This window comes from Sylvia atricapilla, chromosome 3 (assembly GCF_009819655.1).
Source record: "Sylvia atricapilla isolate bSylAtr1 chromosome 3, bSylAtr1.pri, whole genome shotgun sequence".
NCBI classification, from domain to species: domain Eukaryota; kingdom Metazoa; phylum Chordata; class Aves; order Passeriformes; family Sylviidae; genus Sylvia; species Sylvia atricapilla.
Window position 1 is genome coordinate 78438709 of NC_089142.1, and position 20456 is coordinate 78459164.

Here is a 20456-nt window from a genome sequence, read left to right on the forward strand (position 1 = left end):
GTGGGCAATTGAAAGATCTGAGTAATATTTAACCAAATTCAAGATGCAGCAAAGGCAAATGTTAACTGTTTACTTTCCAAGGCTAATTCCTCAATTTTTCTGAGGTAAAATGTGAGTTCCCAATTGCCTAGTCTCTGATTCCTCTGGTTGGGTATTCTGAAACATTTTCCCACAGACAGACCTATGCATCAGTTTGAAACTCACAAAAATGCACTGAGTCTGATGCAAAACTAACTGGCATTGCATTTAGTTCCATTATGCCATGGCTGTGCTGGTACCAGCAGCTCTTGCATAGGTCCTGGAAGCCCCCCCACACCTTTCTGGCAGTGCTTGTTGCTCAGGCTCTGATGAGTCCTTTTCCTATTGTTATATTATTGGTATGGATTTCAGCAGCTACCAATTGAACCAACTCCTACTGAAGCCAGCAAGTTTCCTTTGGTTTCATAAGGGCTGTAATGGTACACTTGACTGATACAAATATATCCTGTATCAACTCTGCTAGTTCAGCCTACTTGCTCTCCTTCCTTGTTATGTAGAGGGTGGTCTGACAGCTATTGCCTCTCCAAGACATGTGTCTTAAGTCCAGACTTCCTGTTTTGGGGGTTTGTGAACTTTTTTGCTTCTTATGGTGTTTGTTTTGGATTTTTATTACCTTATCTCAACCTGAATAAAGAATGTTAGTAAAATTCTGGGAGATGGCTGCGTGTGTGGGTGCCACTCACAGAAAAAGCAAGCATAAGATGACATTTGGCTTTCCCAAACCGTTGAAATCACTACAACCTGAGCAAGAAGACTTTTAATGGAAAACTCTTGTCCTGAATACAGCTGCCTAGATTCCTCCTGCTTTTTTCATGAAGAAAGAGCAACCAGTCTTTGTCTAGTGTTGCTGTGGTGACTCAGTCACAGGCTGGTGAGGGACACACTGCACGGGCTATCTCTGGACATTACACCTACTCCACAGGCCCATAGCTATTCATAGGAGGACTTTGTAAGTTGTCTTCAACCTGTGCTCCTGATCTCACCAACTCAGCCTGAACTTAGATCCTGCCCCCACAGGGAGGAACTCCAGCTGAAAATATATCTCAAATCAGAAGGAAACTACTGCTCATCAGTCTGCCCAGCCTCGTGTCCCACCCAGCTCTTGTTCCACTCCCTTGGGGTTAGGGAAAATGTGGTCATTTCTAAGACAACTCTGAAGTAAGCAGGCTTGTGTAGCAGACTGAGAAAAAGAAGACCAAGGGGTGAGCGTTGATGCTTCATCATGAAGAAATGTTTTACATTTCCAGTAACAGCCGCCCTTCACCACAGGATTGCCTTCATTTTGTGAGAGGTTGCTCTGCAAGGGCATGTCAAGGCCTGTTGGACCCTGAGATTTCCATTCCTGGCACTCCTGACTATATATCCAGCCCAAAGGAGCACAAACTGGTCCCCAGTGTCAGGAGTATATAGATGCCAGCACTATATATAGGAGAGAAAAAGAGAAAGGAAAACCAGTCTGTGGGCTTGAAAATAGGGGAGGTAGAAGTAAAATGAAATGCCAGAGGGAAGAACATAGCAGAGGAGATTGTACAGGCTAAGGAAAGATTAACAGGTATTAGAAAGAAGCAAAAAGACATGGGAGAATTCAGATCAGTGCTGAGGGGGGCAGCAGGGAATGTTGTTAGCAAGGAGCATTAGGAAGTTGAACACAGATGGTGAGGTATGAAAGGCAGACAGACCTGAGAAGCTGTAAGAGCAGCATGGAAGAAAAACCTTGAATTCAGGAATGGGAAGAAGCTGCAAAGTATATGAACAAAATAATAATAGTTTCCAAATCAGAACTAATAATTTTCTTTACCTTGATGTTAGAAAGCTGTATATAAACTAAGCAACGGTAGTGTAAGAATAATTTTATTTAGTGTTTTGGTAACACAATGATACATCTCAAAATGACCATAGAATTTAGCTTGCTAAATTACTCCATACATTCTAAATAGGTGCTACTAATTTTGAGTAACTTCACAGATTACATGAGGCATTATGTGACCAACAGCTATATAGTGTGTAACCCCCTGACTGACATGAGCAGCGTGGATGGATTTTGCACTAGTAGCCAATGCACAGTTAAAGCTTTTGGAAGAATACAAAATTGCCAAAGCCATTTTTTATTAAAATATGAATTGATGATCTTTGCATTAGAATAGATATTAAGCTGTAGGTTACATACTTTATTTCTTTTAATAACAGTACTTAAAAAGGTACAAGAAAAACTTTTTTGCTAGCATTTGATCTAATGTAGATCTCCATATGAAAATGCTGAGTATCTTATAAAGCTTTTCACAGGTATAGGCTAAGTTCTGGGATATCACAAACTTGTACATATTTCAGAAAAACACCTGAGGTTACTCCATGTGTATGTAGCAGAAAGCTTTTTTTTACTCTAAAAAGAGATGACAGATGCCATATGAAGTCACCTTTAAACAGGTACATTATTACTGTGTGGGGTTATAGAGCAGTGCTTGTAGGCTTGATTCAGGTTTTTAAATCAGCAGCAAAGCTTGTACTGAAGATCAGGATTGTGTTGTTTACCCAGCTCTCCCCAGAGCTGCCAGTGTGACTAACACTGCCCATCTGTCAGAAGTCACGGTGCAAATCCTTACTTGCTTAGGTCTCAGCAGAGCTACTTCACTGTGTAGCACTGTAACCTTGCTTTTCTGGCTCTGCTAATACTTTATCTGGTACTCAGCTGAGCACAGCAAGTCATGTGAGGTACTCTCATGTCTGATGGATTTCATAAGTAATTGAAGGCGATCTGCAGCTCCAGAGAAGTGCCCAACACTTTTCAAATCAGGCATTTACACAGAGCTGTTTGCTTTCTAGAGAAATATGTGGCTTTGTGAAACAAACATTAGCTGGAGGTTCAACACCATAAAGTTTCATGTGTGTTTTACTTTAAAATAAGTGCTTTTTAAAAACAGTTATGAACTCTGCCTCACAAACATTATAAAAGTACTTCTTGTTCAGTTAATGGGTACATAATTAGGACATGTAACGTTACTTTTCCTTCTGAGACTTTGTTCCAAACAAATTGTACTAAAAAGTACATAGTTGATTTGCAGCTGTACTATTTAGCTCAACCTAACAGAATGACTAGTGAGTAGGGATATTATTTGCTGTATGCTTTACTGGAGGCTTGTGGCATTAATGTTTTAATATAAACTCCCCCAGTCTTGCTTCTACCGACTTTGGCCAATGTGGATTTTACTGGACTTACTCTGTGCTTAGGGACAACAATATTAACTCCTTGCTAAAGAAACATAAAGTTCAGCTATACCTTTATAAATTGAATTCAAATACTTGCTTTGTTTGTGAACATGCTAATGAACAGATTGGCATATGATTTGTATCACCCTTGCCATCTAGTGACATAGAAATTCTGATCTTTCAAAACTTTGTGGAAAGTTAATATATTAGGACATTCTGTTGATTTTCATATAAAACATGAATTTTAGTTTCAAACATGCTTACAAGCAATACTTTTATTTTTTTAGGCATTTATGTAAACATTTTGGAATGCTGAAGGCAAGACATTGCCGTTTTACCAAAAATCATGTGAACACTTATTATTGAGGCATTAACATACATCCCAGCAGCCACAACACCAGAGCTGCCATGAGCCTATGGCAGTTTCCAGCAGAGTAAATTCAGAAGCAGGCTGCAGTGTTCTGAGCAACTGCTTTTGTTTGTTTTTCAATAAGAGACGTCACTTCTGAATGTGGAGTCACTGAAGGCAAACTTAAGAGTTAAGGCACAGCTCATGGAGACATGGAAAGGATTACAGAGACAGTTCCTGGAGATGCTCCAACCAGTCAGTAGATAAAAAGCACTTTACAATGACAACTTTTGTGAACAACCTAGAAAAGAAAAGGCTTACTTTCAAAATACATATGTTTTATCATTTAATAAATTGTTCCCCTGGCTTTCTGTCTAGAATTAAAAAGATGACTGAATTATACCTTGTGCAACTTTTCTTCCTGCCTTTATAACATGTAATATTGGCTATGTACCAAAACTATCAGCGGAAGAAGCTATGAATTATAGAAGCCTAAAAAGAGAGAGGGGGGTTATCTGTAGATGTAAGGTTTATTGTTTAGGCATTTGCTGACAGCTGACTTTCACTGGCTGCTTTCTCTGCTTGCAGTCTTTGGACAGCCTGATCGAGCAAATCCATTGTATCTCTCAGTGTAACATTCAAGGTGAATGGCTTAGGTTTAATGGTCAGCCCATAGGTAAAGTCCATTTTAGGGTCCTCGTTTGGATTAGCAGTAAAATTGCACTGATGCACCAGTATGGAGGTAAAGAGAAAGAGCTGCACCTTGGATAACTCCTCTCCAATACACCGACGCTTCCCCAGTGAGAAAATCATCACGCTGCTCGTCAGATCTTTATTGATGAACCCATTCTCATCCAGGAATCTCGTTGGATCAAAATCCTCCGGGTTGGACCATTTTGCTGGGTCGTGATTCACTGACCACTGGTTTACAAAGATGACAGTGTCCTTCGGAATGAGGTAGCCCATGATGAAGGTGTTGGTTGTGGTGGCATGTGGGATAGTCACAGGCACAAAGCTGCTGAAGCGCATGGATTCATACAGGAAAGCCATGATGTAGGGCAGGTGAGGCTGATCTTCAACACACGGCAGACGGTCTCTTCCAACAATCCTATCCACTTCTTCTTGCATTTTAGCCTGCACTTTCGGATACCTGTCATTTAAAGCAAGATGTGTGTGTGTGTACATAACACTTTCAAAGGATTTTTCTTACAAATACTCCTTGCTGTAAACATTTTTCACAGAATCTCACCGCTATCCCAAATGAGGCAGTTTGAGCAGAGTTTAAATGTACTGCAGGAATGTGTAGACCTCGGTTGAAAACTCTGAGAAAAAAAGGAACTTCCCATGCACTGGTGTAATTTTTAGATTTGCTCAGCTTTTACTTTAATATCCCACGTAACTGATTCTAAACATAAAAAAATAACAATAGCCTGAAGTGTGCTGAAACTGAATATTCTGATCCAATTTTGAAAATTAATGCTAAAACTAGAATTATTCGTTTCTTCTAAGTATTAGATTTTCCATGGGAACAAGAATTTGATTTTCCAGCTCTGTATGTTACTTTTAAAAGTTAGCATGGAGTTTGTTATCACTAAACTTATTTCATACCTTTGAAAGCCTGCAGGTTTCTAAACTAGAAAAAAAAATCCCAATTATTAAATTGTCAGAATGGCTTTATGAACACTTTTAGTTTGAGAAGACATTTTCTAATTAATACCAAATTATGTTTTTTCTGTAATGTATTTAAACATTACTGTCTTGAAGTCTGGCCAGTTTGGAAGGCTACACACAAACCAAACAAGATCAAAATGTTAATACATCTTTCACTTGTCTAAAAGCACACATTCTGTCCAGGAGCCTTCATTTATTTTAAGTATTCAAGTTGGGTTTCTGCATCCTTGCTCTTCCTCCTGCAGCAGACTCACATGTCAAATGCTGGGCAAACATGAGAACTGGGGAGAAACCCAAAAGTTACGTGAACACTGGGCATCACACCCTCAGCTGGAGTGTTAGAAATTTGCGCTTTTTTCAAGAAGCGACTGAGTAGATTGTTTGCATAAGCCTACAAATTACGCAGGCGATGAAAGAAAAAGCCAGGATAGGCAAGGGAATCCGTGTAATGGCACCTTCTCTTAAACCACGTCCCGTGTCCGAGTTTCCCCGGCGGACGGGCCGGTGCCAGGGCAGCGCTCCGGCCGGCTGCCCGAGGGGTCTGCCTTGCCCAGTCACGCAATGGCAAGGAAGGCACACACAACGGCAGCTCAGCATAATAGCGGGTTTGTAAAGCGGTGCACGAACTCTTTATCGTGCTTAAGCAGTTGTTATCCTGTTCCTATGATCTCCTTGACCTGTTACTTTCAGGTTTTACTCGGCTGCCTTTCTGCCAGCCTCTCCTCATGTACCATAACCCCACCGCCTGAGTAGGGTGGGATTTCTTTTCTTTTATACTTTCTTATCTCTTTCTGGCAGGTTTCCCAGAGCTTCCGTGTTAGTTAATCAGAGGCCGCCGAGGCACCCGGCGCTGCACGGGCTGGCGCTGCCCGGTCTCGCAGAGCCGCGACCCGACGGCGGGTCCCTGTCGGGGCCGCGTCCCCGGCTGCGCCCGGGCCCGGAGCTCCATGCGCCGGCTCGGGCCGGCCGCTCCGGCCTCGGGAGCTCTCCCAGCAGCGCCTTTGCCCGTGCGGCGCACTTTAACCGCGGCTGCCCCGGGCTCCCGCCGCTCGCAACCCGGGCGGGCTCGCACGTACCCCCCTACCTAGGTCTGGGGGTGCGCCCCAGCGTGCTGCCACCTCAGCCGGCACATACCTGATGAGGAAGATGAGGAGCCACTGCAGGGCGGTGGAGAGGGTGTCCTGGCTGGCGCCGAAGATGTCGGTGACGGTGGCTGGCACGTGCTCGAGCTGCAGCCGCGGCTGCTCCCGCTGCAGGCGGATGAAGGCGTCCATCATGTCTCGGGGGGCGGCCCCGGGGCGCAGGCTCCGCTGGTGCTGCAGGAACTTGCCGCGGACGAAGCCGTAGAAGTCGCGGTTGAGGTCGCGGAAGGCGCGGTAGGCGGCGCGGACGGGGCTGGGGAAGCGCTGGAGCCAGGGCAGCGCATCCACCAGGCTGCCGGCGCCCACCGCCCGCCCGAACTGCTCGTTGCGCCCCACGATGCGCAGGAACTCGCCGTCGCCGTGGCTGTAGCGGCGGCCGAAGCACAGGGCGCTCATCACGTTGGCCACGGCCACCACCAGGACGCGCGAGGGGTCGAGGAAGGCGCCGCCGGCGCTGCCGCGTACCAGCAGCGCCACCAGCGCCCGCGCCTCGCCCACCAGGTGCCGCTCCAGCAGGCGGCGGGTGGCGGGGCTGCCCGTGGAGAAGGCGCGCACCGTGGCGTGCGCCGCCCGCCGGTGCAGCTTCCAGAGCTCCGAGTACCCTCCGAAGGCCAGGCTGAGCCCTCCCGACACCAGCTGGAAGGACGGGAAGGGCGGGCGGCCGGCGAAGGCGGCCCCCTGGCGGACGAGGGCCTGGCGGATGGCGCGCTCCCCGTTCAGCACCACCACGGGCCAGCGCCCCAGGCGCAGCTGGAACACGGCGCCGTAGGTGCTGGCCAGCCGGGCGAAGGAGAGGTGCGGGGCGCTGCCCAGCTGCGCTGCGTTGCCGATCAGGGGCCAGGGGAAAGGGCCCGGCGGCTCCCGGCGCTGGCCCTGCCGCCGGCGCTGTTGATGCTGCAGGAGGAGCTTGCCCAGGTGGATGGCGGCGAGTAGGCAGAGGAGGAGCAGGAGGGAGCTTTGCAACGGGGGGATGCCGTGCAGCGCTTCCCCGAGCCTCTCGAGGGCCATGCTGCAAAGGAAAGGAAAAGGTCAGCGGGCAGCGGCCCCGCGGGCTGGGGGGACCTTCGGGTCCCCCGGGCAAGGGGATGCCTGGCCAGGGCGCGCTGGCGTGGCGGAGCGGAGCGCCGGCAGCCGTCCCAGCGCTCCGAGTCCGGGCAAACACTTGCTGTGCGCTCCTCGTGTGCCTAAAGCCCCCCGAATCCTGTGCGAAAAACAAGGGATAATCGATAATCGAGTGGCAACCTCCTAATAAGAGATCGAAGTCATAGTTGGCGGGAGTGCTGCTGCTCTCTCTCCGCCGGTAGGGAAAGTTCTCAGCGAAAGATCCAACAGGTCACGGCTGAGAGAGGCACAGAGGGAAGCAGGAGGATGCTCTCTCCTGACGAGCCTCCGTAGATACAGGCAGTTGCCGTGCGTCGGAGACAGGTTAATTGCGGCGCTGCACATCTCTGCCCCCGGCGAAAAATCCCCTGCGAGAAACGGGTTACCCGCCCCACTGTCGGAATTTCCCGCTGCTCCGGAGAAACTTCCGCACGCGGCCACGGAACCCTCTCCATCCCCAGCCCTTCCGTCCTTCCCGCACCTCCGGGCCCGTCGTGGCACCGCAGGCTGGCGGTCTGCCGCCCCGGGGATGGGCTGCGGAGGATGCCTGAGCACTGTGCCTGGCAGCGCTGAGGAGTCCCGCTTCCCACCCCCGTGCCCCCGGACCGCCCGCTCCTACCATTTGCTCCAGCCTTTCAGGAGCAGCGAGGGGGTGAATGGGTGAAATAAGCGGCGGGCTCCTGTAGCAGAACTGACCTGTTGCGCACTGCTTCCATCCGAGACCTTGAGGAGGATGGAGAGGAGCTGTGCAGCCGGCAGCAGCTCTAATGGACGGCTGCGGCTCCGAGGAGAGCGGTGACGGCTGCGTTCAGATCCAAGCCTTTGGGAAACTCATTAGGAGCCTCGGTACCTGTCACCCGGAGCTTGGCAGGTCATGTGCAGGCAAATGCCAGTTGCGTCCGATCCCAGCGCAGTTATCACCTTCCCAGCTCTTTAACCCTTCGGAGCTCGTTCCAAGGCAGCACCTGCCCCGAGCAGCCCCGCGGAGCGGGAACGAGTGGGCTGCTGCGCTCCTTCCCTCTCTCCCTCCCACCCGACGGCAGGGCTGCGGGGACGGGACGTCCGCTGCAGGGAGCGAAGGCGAGCGGCTCAGAGGGCGCGGAGGGGACGGCCCTGAGCTGCTCCCAGGCTCAACCGGGACCGGAGCAGCCACTTCTGGGCTCCTGGCATTGCTACTCCCGGCTTTAAACCCGCCGGCATCCGCGGTGCGCGGCGCGATGCGGGCGGGACGCGGGCGGCCCCGCTGGCAAGTCGCCGCTGCCTGGTCCGTCCCCTGGCTTGAGGGGTCGCAGTTATTTGCCAGCTGCCCTTTGGGCCCTCGCCAAGCGGAGCGGCTGAGCCGCGGATGCTTTTATGGCCGGGGCCAAAAGTTTTAGCGGAGGAGGTGCCGGGAGGGGAGCGGGGTGGCGGGCGGGCTCGCAGCTCTCCCTGTCGGGAGGCGAAGTCTCGCCTGCATCTTAGGGGCTGAGGAAGCCGAAGAGCTTCCCCTCCTCCGCCTGTCGCCTCCCCGTTGCGTGCGGAGTTAGCATTGCGTGAGCCGGGGCTGGAAAGCCTCCAGCCATCTCCTCCCAGGGCCCCTACCCCTCCTCTCAATACCTGACACCAGCTCCGGGGAGAATGAGGCTGGGAAGCGCCGGGCAGCTCGCACCCCGGCCGGCTCCGGTGCCCTCCGGCCTCGCCTCCGCCCTGCGCTCGCTTCTCTCCCGCTTACGGCGCCTTTTTCCTCTTAAATCTGGCGCCTCCGCCCGCACTGGGAGAGCTGACGAGAGGCGTGTGGGTACGGCGCCCCAAGCCCCCCCGGGCTTTCCGGCACCCCGCGGCAACCGGGACTGCAAAACCCCCAGATATGGAGGAAATTGTTCCCCAAGAAAACAGAATGCATTTGCTTTGTTCTTGTCATTTTTGCGGTAACAAGAAAAATATAAAGACGCAACGTTTATTTCAGATTCTTTACAGTCACGTCATGAGAAGAAAATACGGTATTTTGGTAGCATTTGGGGATTAGACAAAATTAGATGCTGGGAGTCAGCCCAGCTCAGGGTGTGAGCCCGGTCCTGCCAGGCTGCTACTGCTTCTGTCTTTGCTAAAAGGTGTAATCCTGCCTACCGTCACTGTCCCAGGCTCTTCCAGACGGTGATGCTCCCTCTTCCTCAGACTAGCATCAGCCTTGGATCATCTGTGTTGGCTTGGAGGGTCTTCCTCTCACTGTCAAGTAAAAGAGGTGTCAAAACCACTTTTTCTGAGCAGTGCTGTAAAAAGTGAGCTTCCCTTTCCCAGCGCTACTTCTAGGGTGAACTGGAAGAATCCTGCACACATAGCCCAGCTTCAAAAAAGAGCAAAGATAGCTTCATCCCTATGGGACTAAGATTAGAGTGTTCTGGTGTCTCCATCACTATCAGGAGACTGAACCCAAATCTCACATGCTATAACCACTCAGCTATGGAAAAGTTGTCGCCACCCCCTCCTTCATCAGTGTCATGTCAAAGAAGAGAGGTGGACGTCTTCTGGCAAAGTTCCAGAAATAATCTGGATGGCACTGATCTTTTGCCACTGAACAGAAGACCTATTCCAGGCACTGGATCTGGGTGGTAAGGATGAGCTTGGATCGGTTACCTAATATTTATATTATAGTGCTGGGCATTTCTTATTGCCAGCAGGTAAATTTGCCCTTTTCTTGGTGACTGTGGTAGAAAGGTGCCTAAACTCCAGGCATTCCAGCTCTTGTTAGTAAGTCCCTAAACCCTTTCTTTGGTTCAGCAACTAAAGTAGTTGCATTGAAATTGGATTGCTCCTGGCTGCTTGTGGGAAGTAAAGAGAAAAGAATACATTTCCACTATCATGACTTGCAAACTCAAAATTTAAGGCCAGAGCCTAGGAGTTATAAATCCTGGGTTGGTTTTTTTTTTTTTTTTCTGGTTTTGATGTTGGGGTTTTTGTTTGTTTGGTTGATTTTTTATGCTATATGGAAACTTTAATTATTTCTTCTTTCCCTTCTCTTTGGTCTTCAGGAGTTCTGCCACTGTTAGGAAACAAAAAAAAATCTATTTTAGATATTTTCCTCTGTGGTGATAGTACCAGCTGGTCCCCCTGTACTATATACAGCTTTGACTCCCTATTGCATTCATTACAACCTGAGTATTCTTTTGACTGTATACACTGAACATTCACCAAATTTTTTAGGCTCTGATTCTATGTGACCTTGATTAGTCCCTTGGTCTCTGTTACCCTCTACAAATTGCCTACCTGCCCGCCTCTATAATTATTCTTCTCACCTCTTTTGTTTGTAGAAGCATAGGAGTTCAGAATTGCTCTTAGAGAATGTATGTTCTTTTTTGCCCAGCTCCAGGGACTTAATTGAGATGCAAGTCCTACTGCAACCAGTCCCAGATTCCTGAGTTGGTTCGTTTTGTTAGGCACTGAAGACTGAATCACTGAAGATGTATGCCACGTAAAATGGATTATTTCTGAGGTCTAGAAAATCCTACTTGATACAATATATAGAAAAGAGAAGGAGTTGAAGGGCTACAAGTGAGTCAGTTTGGGATTAAGGGAGAGGAATTCAGGCCTATTCTCTTAAAAATCTTGATTGATTTGATAGGAATGCCAGATGCAGGGCTTGTGGGGGGATATCAGTACCTCTGTGACTGAATAAAGTTGCTTATGTATGTGGACAAGCATCCTTGTTGTGGAGGATGCTTGATAACAATTTGATAAAGGAGGAGGAATTGCACAACCTAGAGAGTCTTAATTTGCCCTTTGAGAGAGAATTTTTATGTCTGCCACAGTCCTTCCTCTTCTAAGAAAATTCCTTAGCCCCTAAGAGATTTTTACAAGTGTTAAGAATTACTTACCTGAATCAGAGGTTGAAGACTCAGTCCTTAATTTTACTTCTAACCATGGCAGCCCTTGCCTTTACTTTTGAATACTGGCAAGCTGCTCATAAATCCTCATGAGCATCAGCTGGAATTTCTCATGGACTTGACCTTGCTCTGTTTTCTTTTCTTACCTCTTCCTTTTGCATCTTTGCATGGAGAGCCCTCCCACACTAGATTTCTCTCTTTCCCATACCTGGGACTACGGGTCTTTCCCTCCTCTCTCTTAATTTTACAAAATCCCAAGGTGGATTAGTTGAGCAATGTTTTATCTGGGATTGCTTCAGCATAGAGCTTGTACAAATTGTTTACTGTTTGTAGAATGATCCAAGCCATTCTTTGTTAAACAATCCTTGGCAATGTTGTTTCTGATTGTCTGAGTGTTGCACAATAAGATGAATAAACAAGTAGCATAACTGTAAAACATAAATCATTTGGAAATGTAACCAAGTGCAATATCCTATTGTTTTAGGCTGCTTAAAATTGTACATATGTACTTATGTACCTCTAGAGTTCAACTCTAGTCTCAGCACTGCAGTGAGTCAGGAGAATCACCAGTACAATAACCAGACTACAATCAGAATAAGAACCTGTAAACCTGTGTTTGGAACAGCTCACTCAGGCTACATTTACGTGGTGATCCCACATGATGCAGGGTTACCATTAGGCTTCAAGTAGTTTCAGATCTAGAGCAGAAATCTGTGCTCAGTCCAGCCACTGTACCACCTCATGGCTGCTGGCTCTGGTCAGCACCTGTGCTTGCTGCTCTGCACCCAGAGATGTCCCTGCTTCCTAGGGCTTATCTACACTGTACTGAATGCTCAGTGTCCCAGCCAACCTGAGACAGCGGCTCCACAAGAGTGGATGGGAGTGAGATAGTTTCTGATGCAGGCTCCTGGTTTGGCTCAGTTTGGCAGCTGTCTGGTCATGCCAAACATGACATGTAAGCAAAATAGAAGGAGCCACATCCTCAGTGCTACCCAGAGTGCCAGGCATATACAGGAGCCAGCTGCAGCTCCTTGATTCAGGATTATTTATTTAGGCCACTCACTGTGGCCTAAAATAAAGCATTTGTGGTATGGATTTTTAAGCATATGTATTTGTGGTTGCACATCACATTCTTAACCTCCATTAACTTGCAGCTTTCTTTGGACTTCCACTCTTCCCTCCATTCCCACTGACTTCCCAGCTCACGTTTTCAATTCTGCCTTACTATCGAAACCCCAAAATTTGGCTTCTAATTCTGAGCCAAATTACCACAGCTGCTGTGGGAAGGCAAGGAACCTCCCAGTACTTGCTGGGGCTCAGTGGTAGGCTGAATTGTAGCCTCTCCATCTGTTTGCATTTTTCATGTTACTTACAGATTAAAGGCATACGTTGTGGTCTGCTTCCACACAGGCAACACACAGGTATGATTACAGAAATGAGGACATGGCATTATACTTAACTCAAGCATAAAACTTGATTCTGAAACTTCTAATTTTGCCTGATTCCTACAGTATTTCTTTCCAAAGTTTGCTGCTTTTTCTTGACAGTATTGGATGAAACCATACAAGTTAGTCTTTCTTTAGAGGAAAACACAGAGATGACACCTTTGTGGATACCTTTTGAGAAGCCTTTTTGTACTGCTTTCAGCTACAAGGCAAAAGAGCAAAATCTAATTTACACACTCTTGGGCCCTCATCCGTGGTATTTTCTGTGTGTCTTTTTACTGACGCTGTACAAATTCTTTTAAAGTGCTCTGAAAGAAGTAGTCTGTAGTAGATGGATTAGACACTGCTCAAGGTGTGCATCATTGCATCTGTCCGCAAATGTGACGTGTGGACAAGCTGCTGTGCCTCCTCACTCTCCTCCTCCAGCAAGGTGGGGCTCCCAGGGACATCTGGCAGCTCTGCCTCCTCACACTTGTTCTGATGTTTGCAGAATAGGCAATGAGCTCTGTTGCCAATGCCCATCTTTATACTGAAGTATCTAAATCTTATAACCTTTATGATGTGCTAGGTCACTTCAAAGCTTTAAAATTATAGCATTGCTTAAGACCAATAGTTATCATGTTAACAAAGCAGTAATATATTTCTCCTTTGTTTTCCAGACTTTATTGGGTGTTGTATTAGTACTAGTGATACAAATTTTGTAGTGCAATTGTTTTATTAACTCTAAGATTTTATTACTTTCATTTTAGAAAATGCCAGTGCATTTGTATGCTCAAAGTATTGACAGATGCTAGCTCAAAACAGTGCTGGGCTACAGCTAAAAGCAAAGTCTAATTCCCTCACAGGCAGAAGCATATTCTGTAGGAGTGAAGGTTTCAAAGATTTGCCTGTGAAGTTCTACAAAGCCTTCACTATGGATATGCAGAATACAATTATTCAGAATTTGGATATTTGTTCAAATTTTAGTGAATTATCAAGGGAAGAGCACAAGGCACAAATCTGGGAGAAAAGACATTACCCAGACAATTGTCAAGTCCTCGCATTACAGCATTAGACAAAACCTTTGGAAGAAAATGTCCCTTCATGTCTGGACATGAAAACTTATTTTCCTTGTTCTCAGGAATACATTCAACTGATTTTGGACAGAACATTTCTAAAGATTATAATGTAAAATATGGGTTTTTTTTTTTTGGGGGGGGGGTGTAGAAAATTTCAGTCCAGATTATTAAAGTGGGGTAAAATTAAAACTAAAGGAGAGCCCAGAGTTTCCAGCTAAGGGAACTCTGTACAAGTAGACACTTTGTAGGGGGTTGACCCTTCAGCACAGAGGGAGAATTGTGAAGTGAATTGCAGGTGAAGCACTTGCAGATGGAAGAAATTTGCAGCTCTTTGACGAAAATATGGGTTTTCCTATATTGTCCCTCAAGTGTCCTAGTCCTTGATTATTCCAGCCTATAAATGTTCATCTCACCGTTTCCCAACCAACAATTTCCCACAGCACAAATAATCATTTCCCATGATACAAATATTGGTAATTTGGGTTCTTCAGTTTGTGTTTGGTGTGTGCCATTTTTGGTGCTTGACAGAAGAACAAGTGGTCAAAATAATAAAATAGATGACACAATTTGAATCTAGTCCTCTCTGTTGAGCAATCCAAGTTGAATTTCAAAATTCTCCTTTGGGCTTCTATTCTAGCTTTTGAAAGGTCTGCTCTGCTTACCTGCACATTCACATGGATATGCTGAACTTTCTTGTACTATTAGGTATGGATACCATAGCACCGGGAGTAATTTCTTGTCTAGAAGATTGAAATTTTATAATGAGAACTGTTCAGCATTTAAAAACATGGTTATCCTTAGTACTGCTGCTTTCAGGTGCTCTGAAACAGGAGGTGGCACTGGGCACAAATTGATTGTTGAGATGGCAGCTGAACCAAAAAGGATCACAATAATTGGTCCATCATGAGGACTTCCCCTAGCTTTTAATCATGAAGAGACAGGCCTTTAACTGGGATTTCCCAAAGAAGATTCATGTTACGGACCTAATAAATTTCATGTCAGTCAAGGAGTTGCTTGTAAATGTTACCTCTTAGATAGCCCTGCTCAAATGAGTCAAGAAACCTGTTCACTCCCTCCTTCTCCTTTCCACTACTGCAGGTCAAGAAAATGTTGCATAGTATTTGTGAAGCAGCTGCAGAGGGGTAGATCATCCACCAGAAACAGTGGTTATGCTACATTGGCTTCATCCTTTCAGGTGAAAATGCACAAATCTGAACCAGGACCTTCTGTGATTTGGCTGATGAAGTTCAGCTGAGGAAACATTTGCACACCCCTCTGCAGCAGGCCATTCATTCTTGGCTTCCTCTGCTCTGCTGTCCAAGGGTTTGGTGCTTTGCCTCCAGCAGTAACTGCATTTCAGTGGTAAATGAAATGACTCAAATACTTGGGACTGGGATGTATGCAGGTAATACCCTAGCCTATAGAATTATTTATGCTCTCCCCCGGGGTAGGGGAAATGGAAGTCATTTGTTTGCATATTTTTTAATTTGAATAAAGATTTGGAGAATGTATATTCAAACCAATGGAATAAAGGAAACTCCCTTTGTGGTCAGTGATGGGAAATTGTGTTTAGGAGAATTTTAAAGTAGTCTATGTAAAGGCTGCAATCTTGATCAAGATTGTTGACTTCTTCTGTATGACAAGTAATAACAATAATAACAACAACAATAATAAAGATTTTCTCTGTCCCTCAGTAAATCTTTCAGGGAGAAAAAGCAGTCTTGACACATACATGCTCCTAGCATTTGGAAGCAAACCCAAGGAAGTGTCTGTTTCTGAGCCATTCAGGTCTTCTCACCTTCAGCAATGGCAGATCAAAGACCATGAGGGAAACAGACTGCAGGTGCCAGTCAGGGCAGGTTTCATCTTGTCACAGAACTCTGGGAAGAGGCATTTTCTAGTGTCTGTTAATCTCATGGCACGCCAAAGGAGAAAGACTGAAAAAATTGCCATAAATTCTTCCCTGTCCCAAGCAACCCACACCCAGGCTCAGGGTGGCTGCACAACAGCTTGGTGACTTCCTCTAGAAGGGAGAGCAGCGTGGGAGCCTGTGCCTGCCCTGGGGTGGCTGGGCAGATGTGGGGTCACCCTGCAGGAAGAGTGTCTGGCTCTGTCAGGGAATAAGGATTGAAGCAGCTGCAGAAGCAGCAATGCACTGGAGGTGGTGACAGCAGCAGCAGCTGAGACCATGAGAAGAAAATTCTTCCAATGAAGAGATCCTAAAGTCCATCCTGGCTGTTGCTGTCTCCCACAGAAACACTCTTGGAGCCAAGGAGGAAGCTTAAAATGCTGTCCAGCACTATGGGGAAGAAGTAGCAGCAGTGGAGGTAACAGGGTCTTTACCAGCTGCAGGGAAAAGACAGGATTAGCACAGCTTAGGGCACTGTAAGGGATGTCCTTGGCCAAGAGCCAGATTTGCCCCTATCTTTCTTTTGAGGTGTAAATGGCATGCAAGGAGGCTTCTCTCAGTGGCTTCCCTGTGAAGATAAATAACCTGATCCCCCGGTTATTATCCCCCTGCTCTCCTCCCCTTCCCCCTGAGTGACTTTGATTATTGTAACTTTACATGCGCTTTTAATTTGCGTGCAGGCAAGTACAAAGGCACAACCGGATATACCTGTTATTTGCCAATGACCTGAAAGAGCAGAGTTTATGTTAAGCCTTGGGTTATGGTGAGGTTTGCACGCGATTCCTCAATATACATGCTGCAGGCAACTGATGGATGGAGGTGATGGAGGGTGGAGGAAAGTTTTAAAGTGACAGAACCTGATTTGGTTCCTAATTAATGCACCATTTACGTAAAGGCCCTTATTGCAATTTGGTGTGGAGACCGAGTTTTGCCCTTTCTTCAGGCAAGGAATGGATGGTCACGTTTTCCAGGCTGTAGTTTGTTCATGGCTGCACCTGCAACTGATCATGAATGCTTTATGAAAATTAGGCAATAAAGGCAGGTAGGATATTTACACCTGCTATTTGTACATACTCTTGCATGGCAGGCAGAAGACTGGAAGTGAGGGAGGAAACTACAAATGAAATAATTCGTGGCAGCAGAATCAGGGGCAGAGTGTGTGGGGATGCACACCTTGACTGAGGTGTGAGGGCCTGGATGAGAGAGGATCCACATTTTGTTGAATGGGACTCAGCCTCCACACAGTTTGGAGAGGTTGGATTTGACCTAAACTCCCTCAGCAAGATATAAAAAAATTCTATCTCTCATGGGTCACATAGTTACAGCAGAAGACATGTAGTTACAGCAAGGAGATATTGAGGTCCAGGGGTCAGCCCACAGTGACTTGCTCATTCCACAGGGAAAGCCTGGTGATGTTTGCTAAACATTTCTTTTCCATGATTTCACATCAAATTAGCTAAGTCCTCAAGCAGAAAGGAAGTTTCTTTATCTGCCAGGCAAATTAACTCTGAGGTCTTAAACTTCAGTGGTTTTATTGCTGATATGTGTTTTAACCTAGTGTTAAGGGCTGCACCAGAGGAATTAATTACACATTTTGTTTAGAGGTTCAGGAAAGGGAAAGGATCCCACTCATTCTCAGCTCCACCTCCTATCTCCAGGGAGTTGAAAGCAATACGAGTTAAATTAAGGTTTATGGGATTTAAGGGACAGACCTTCTACTCTCACTTCTCTCAGAAACAGCGGGGAAAGGTTCAGAAAGTCAAATGAGGGCATTAAAAATGATTGTAAAAATAACAGAAAACAAGATGAACCCATTTTTACAAGACCTCTGTGTGCGTTTGCACTTCTGGAAATAAGGACATTTAATCTTTTTTGCTCCAGGTTCCCCCTAAAAATGGGAGTGATCTTTGTGTATGGATCTGCCCTGTATCTGTTCTACTGTACTCTAGCTTAAGATAGACCTTGTACAGCCAGCATCCAGGAAAACATTGTTTACATTTGTAGGACAACGACTGATGGACTGAGTTTTTACTCATGTTTTTAAGTCAAGCAATGCAACTCTGCCTTCTCCCTTCAGGAGCCCACAGTCATCAGGCAACAATGGTCCACTTGCAAAAAGCATTTACCCAAATCACCTTTCAAAGGAAATCCATTTGATTTTCCCTCTTCTCCTCTGCTATTTTTTTGCTTCTTGCTTACACTTCTCCTTAGCTGCCCTTTTAAGGAATTTGTGTTATTTTTAAAACTCTTTTATTCCTTATTAGTTTACCATTTACACTGTTTTTGAGTTCTAAGAATCCAAAAATACATAAGTTTTGCATATCTGCAATTTAATTCTTCCCCATTTGTCTTGATACTTAATATGAGTGTAGAAAACTCACATCTAACAACTTTGCAAAAACTGTGAACTCCTATACACACGGTTGGTCTTTCCGTGGTCAGTATATTTATAAAAATATAAATGTCTCTACAGGCTTCTTCTGAGGAAGAAAGGTTTTCATTTAAAAAACCCAAGCAAAACCCAATCAAACTAAAGACTCCCCAACATATATTGCTGTCCACAAGACCCGCCCCCCCCAAATCAAATCCACCCCCACAACGTCCCACACCCAAAAAAACCCCAAAAACAAAAACCAAAAGACAAAACCAAAACAAAACTAAACCACCAAAAAAACCCCAACTCAAAACAAAAATCCAAAACAAGCTTGAAGGTTTTGTTTTTGCACTTAGAAACTTGAAAGAATGTGAAATTGTCTGTCTGCTCTAGCCCTGGAATAAAGCATTCACAACAGCAAACTCTATTTTGACAGGGTTAAACAGTCAGGAAAGGGTTACAGGCTGCCTGCTTGTCACTTGATTCATCAGGGGTTTAGATGAAGATGTGTGCCCTTTTTCTGGCATGGGAAAGCCTGGGAGCCCCTGCAGCTGCCTTTGGATGAGGGAATAGCTTTGCTTTATGTTACTGTATGAATTTGATGTTTGGATAATAAACTGTATCCTGGAGCAAAAGCTGAAGAAGACTTGGGTATTTCTGTGCCTTGACCTTTCCTTTCCCTCTGGGCAAGAAAGCCCACCAGCACACAGGCTGTGAAAGAGCATGTGACGAGCATAGTAAAATATTTTCCTTTTCCTTCATTAAAGTAATCCTGGGTTATGTTATTGAAAGAGAAGTGTGAGGAGGCAGATATGAAGAAGTAAAGAAGCAGCAGGTCTACAGTTGACTGGTACATGCAAGAGGAAGTCCTACTGAAGATAAAAAGTAGATGAAAGAATGATTGAGATTAGTTCACGATATCTATCTAATACTCAGCATTTGCATTTGATCAGGTTGCAAAGCTGTGGCTGCTGGAGCATGAGTCATGTCTTCTGCCTTCAGAAAATCCTAAATTCCCATATAGGAAACCTGACATCAGATTAGGAGAACAAACCAGTTACTGTCATATTCAGCTGATAGGGATCACAGAAATGGGTGCCAAGTCTGAAACAATACAAGTCTAAATTAGGGTGGCAGTAACAATCTGCTGCATTTTCCCAGGTGGGCAGAGCTCTGCCTGCATGGCACTTACTGCTGTGGAGGTAAGTGGGAAGTCACTCCCAAAAGAGTGCATAGGCCAAGAGAGAGAGAGAGAGGAGGGAGGTACAAATAGTTCAGTAAGTGTGACTAAGGTCTGGTTGCAGCATCACTGTTTATATACTGTCATACTTATTTATGAAAAAAGTGGTCATTCCTATCATGCTAATCTTATAGTAAACATTTTTGCATGGCAGCAGGTTTTGAAAAATCTTGATAAACTCAATATTTTCTAAATTATCCCAGTGACCTAAGCACCATAACGTTTTCTTTAAAGTTATTCCAATCATGAGAAATAATAGACCATTTGTTTTAAGCCATTATTTTCACATTGACTCAAGTTAGAGAGGAAGGCTTCAGCAGGCTGCAAACATGGGAAAAAAGCTTAGTACCCAAGTGATTTGGGTATGCAGCAGAGAAGGCTGGACACCAACATGATGAAGTAATAGCAGTGCAGAAAACTAGATACAAATGATATTGATCCATGGTGCCTATCTGATAGTCAGTAATTTCAATACTCATGCCCCTGAATGGCAACCTTGCCTGAGAAGGCAGCCTCTGCATAAGCATCAGGGAGCTTTGCAAATTTAATTAATGAAAGCACTGTATTCAAGAGACAGCTGTAGCAAAGTTTGAGTGATGGGAACCCTTTGCCTTGTTTAGGCTGATAAGGACTTCAGTACTTAGGTGGATATCTTAAAAAGTAATGAGAGGCAAAGCTGTTTTTTTTTAACTCTTATCAAGTCTGACCAGAACTTACATGATCATCACAAAATATTTGAACGTAAGAAAAACTTGGTACCATGACAGCACTGGAAAATGTTCCCCATTGGAGCTTTTGGCAAGTTAGAAAAATGTTTCTCTGCTGTTGTTGTCGTGTTCTACCTTGTTTTGATTGGTGTGAATGGGTTTAACTGTGGCTCATTTCAGGATTGTTTGGCCTGGGGTATCTTTGCAGAGCAGGGCTGGCGGTGGCCCTGATGCACTTTAGCTCACTTTAACACACTTGTACCAAACTGCAGGTGGAAGCAGCCAGGGAGCTGCCTGCTCTGTGCTAGCCCATACACCTTTTCTCTTGCAGGGTTCTGAAGCTGATTCTTCTTTGTC

At 45.8% G+C, this 20456-nt stretch overlaps 1 protein-coding gene across 1 annotated transcript; it reads right to left on the bottom strand.

Moving 5' to 3' along the window:
* Positions 1–1876: 1876 nt before the first annotated feature.
* CYP1B1 (cytochrome P450 family 1 subfamily B member 1) lies at positions 1877–7953 on the bottom strand. Its single transcript, XM_066315917.1, has 2 exons — positions 6398–7953; positions 1877–4742 (listed from the first exon to the last, which is right to left on the bottom strand). The coding sequence occupies exons 1-2, from the start codon at positions 7411–7413 to the stop codon at positions 4130–4132; spliced, it is 1629 nt and encodes a 542-aa protein (XP_066172014.1). The 5' UTR covers positions 7414–7953; the 3' UTR covers positions 1877–4129.
* Between the last annotated feature and the right edge of the window lie 12503 nt (positions 7954–20456).

What these genes read in the sequence shown, in the direction of transcription:
- CYP1B1 (XM_066315917.1), bottom strand. Translation starts at nt 7,413, where the DNA reads ATGGCCCTCGAGAGGCTCGGGGAAGCGCTGCACGGCATCCCCCCGTTG. An exon ending in CTCCTCATCTTCCTCATCAG is followed by an intron (nt 4,743 to 6,397) that starts GTATGTGCCGGC and finishes TTTAAATGACAG; the next exon opens with GTATCCGAAAGTGCAGGCTA.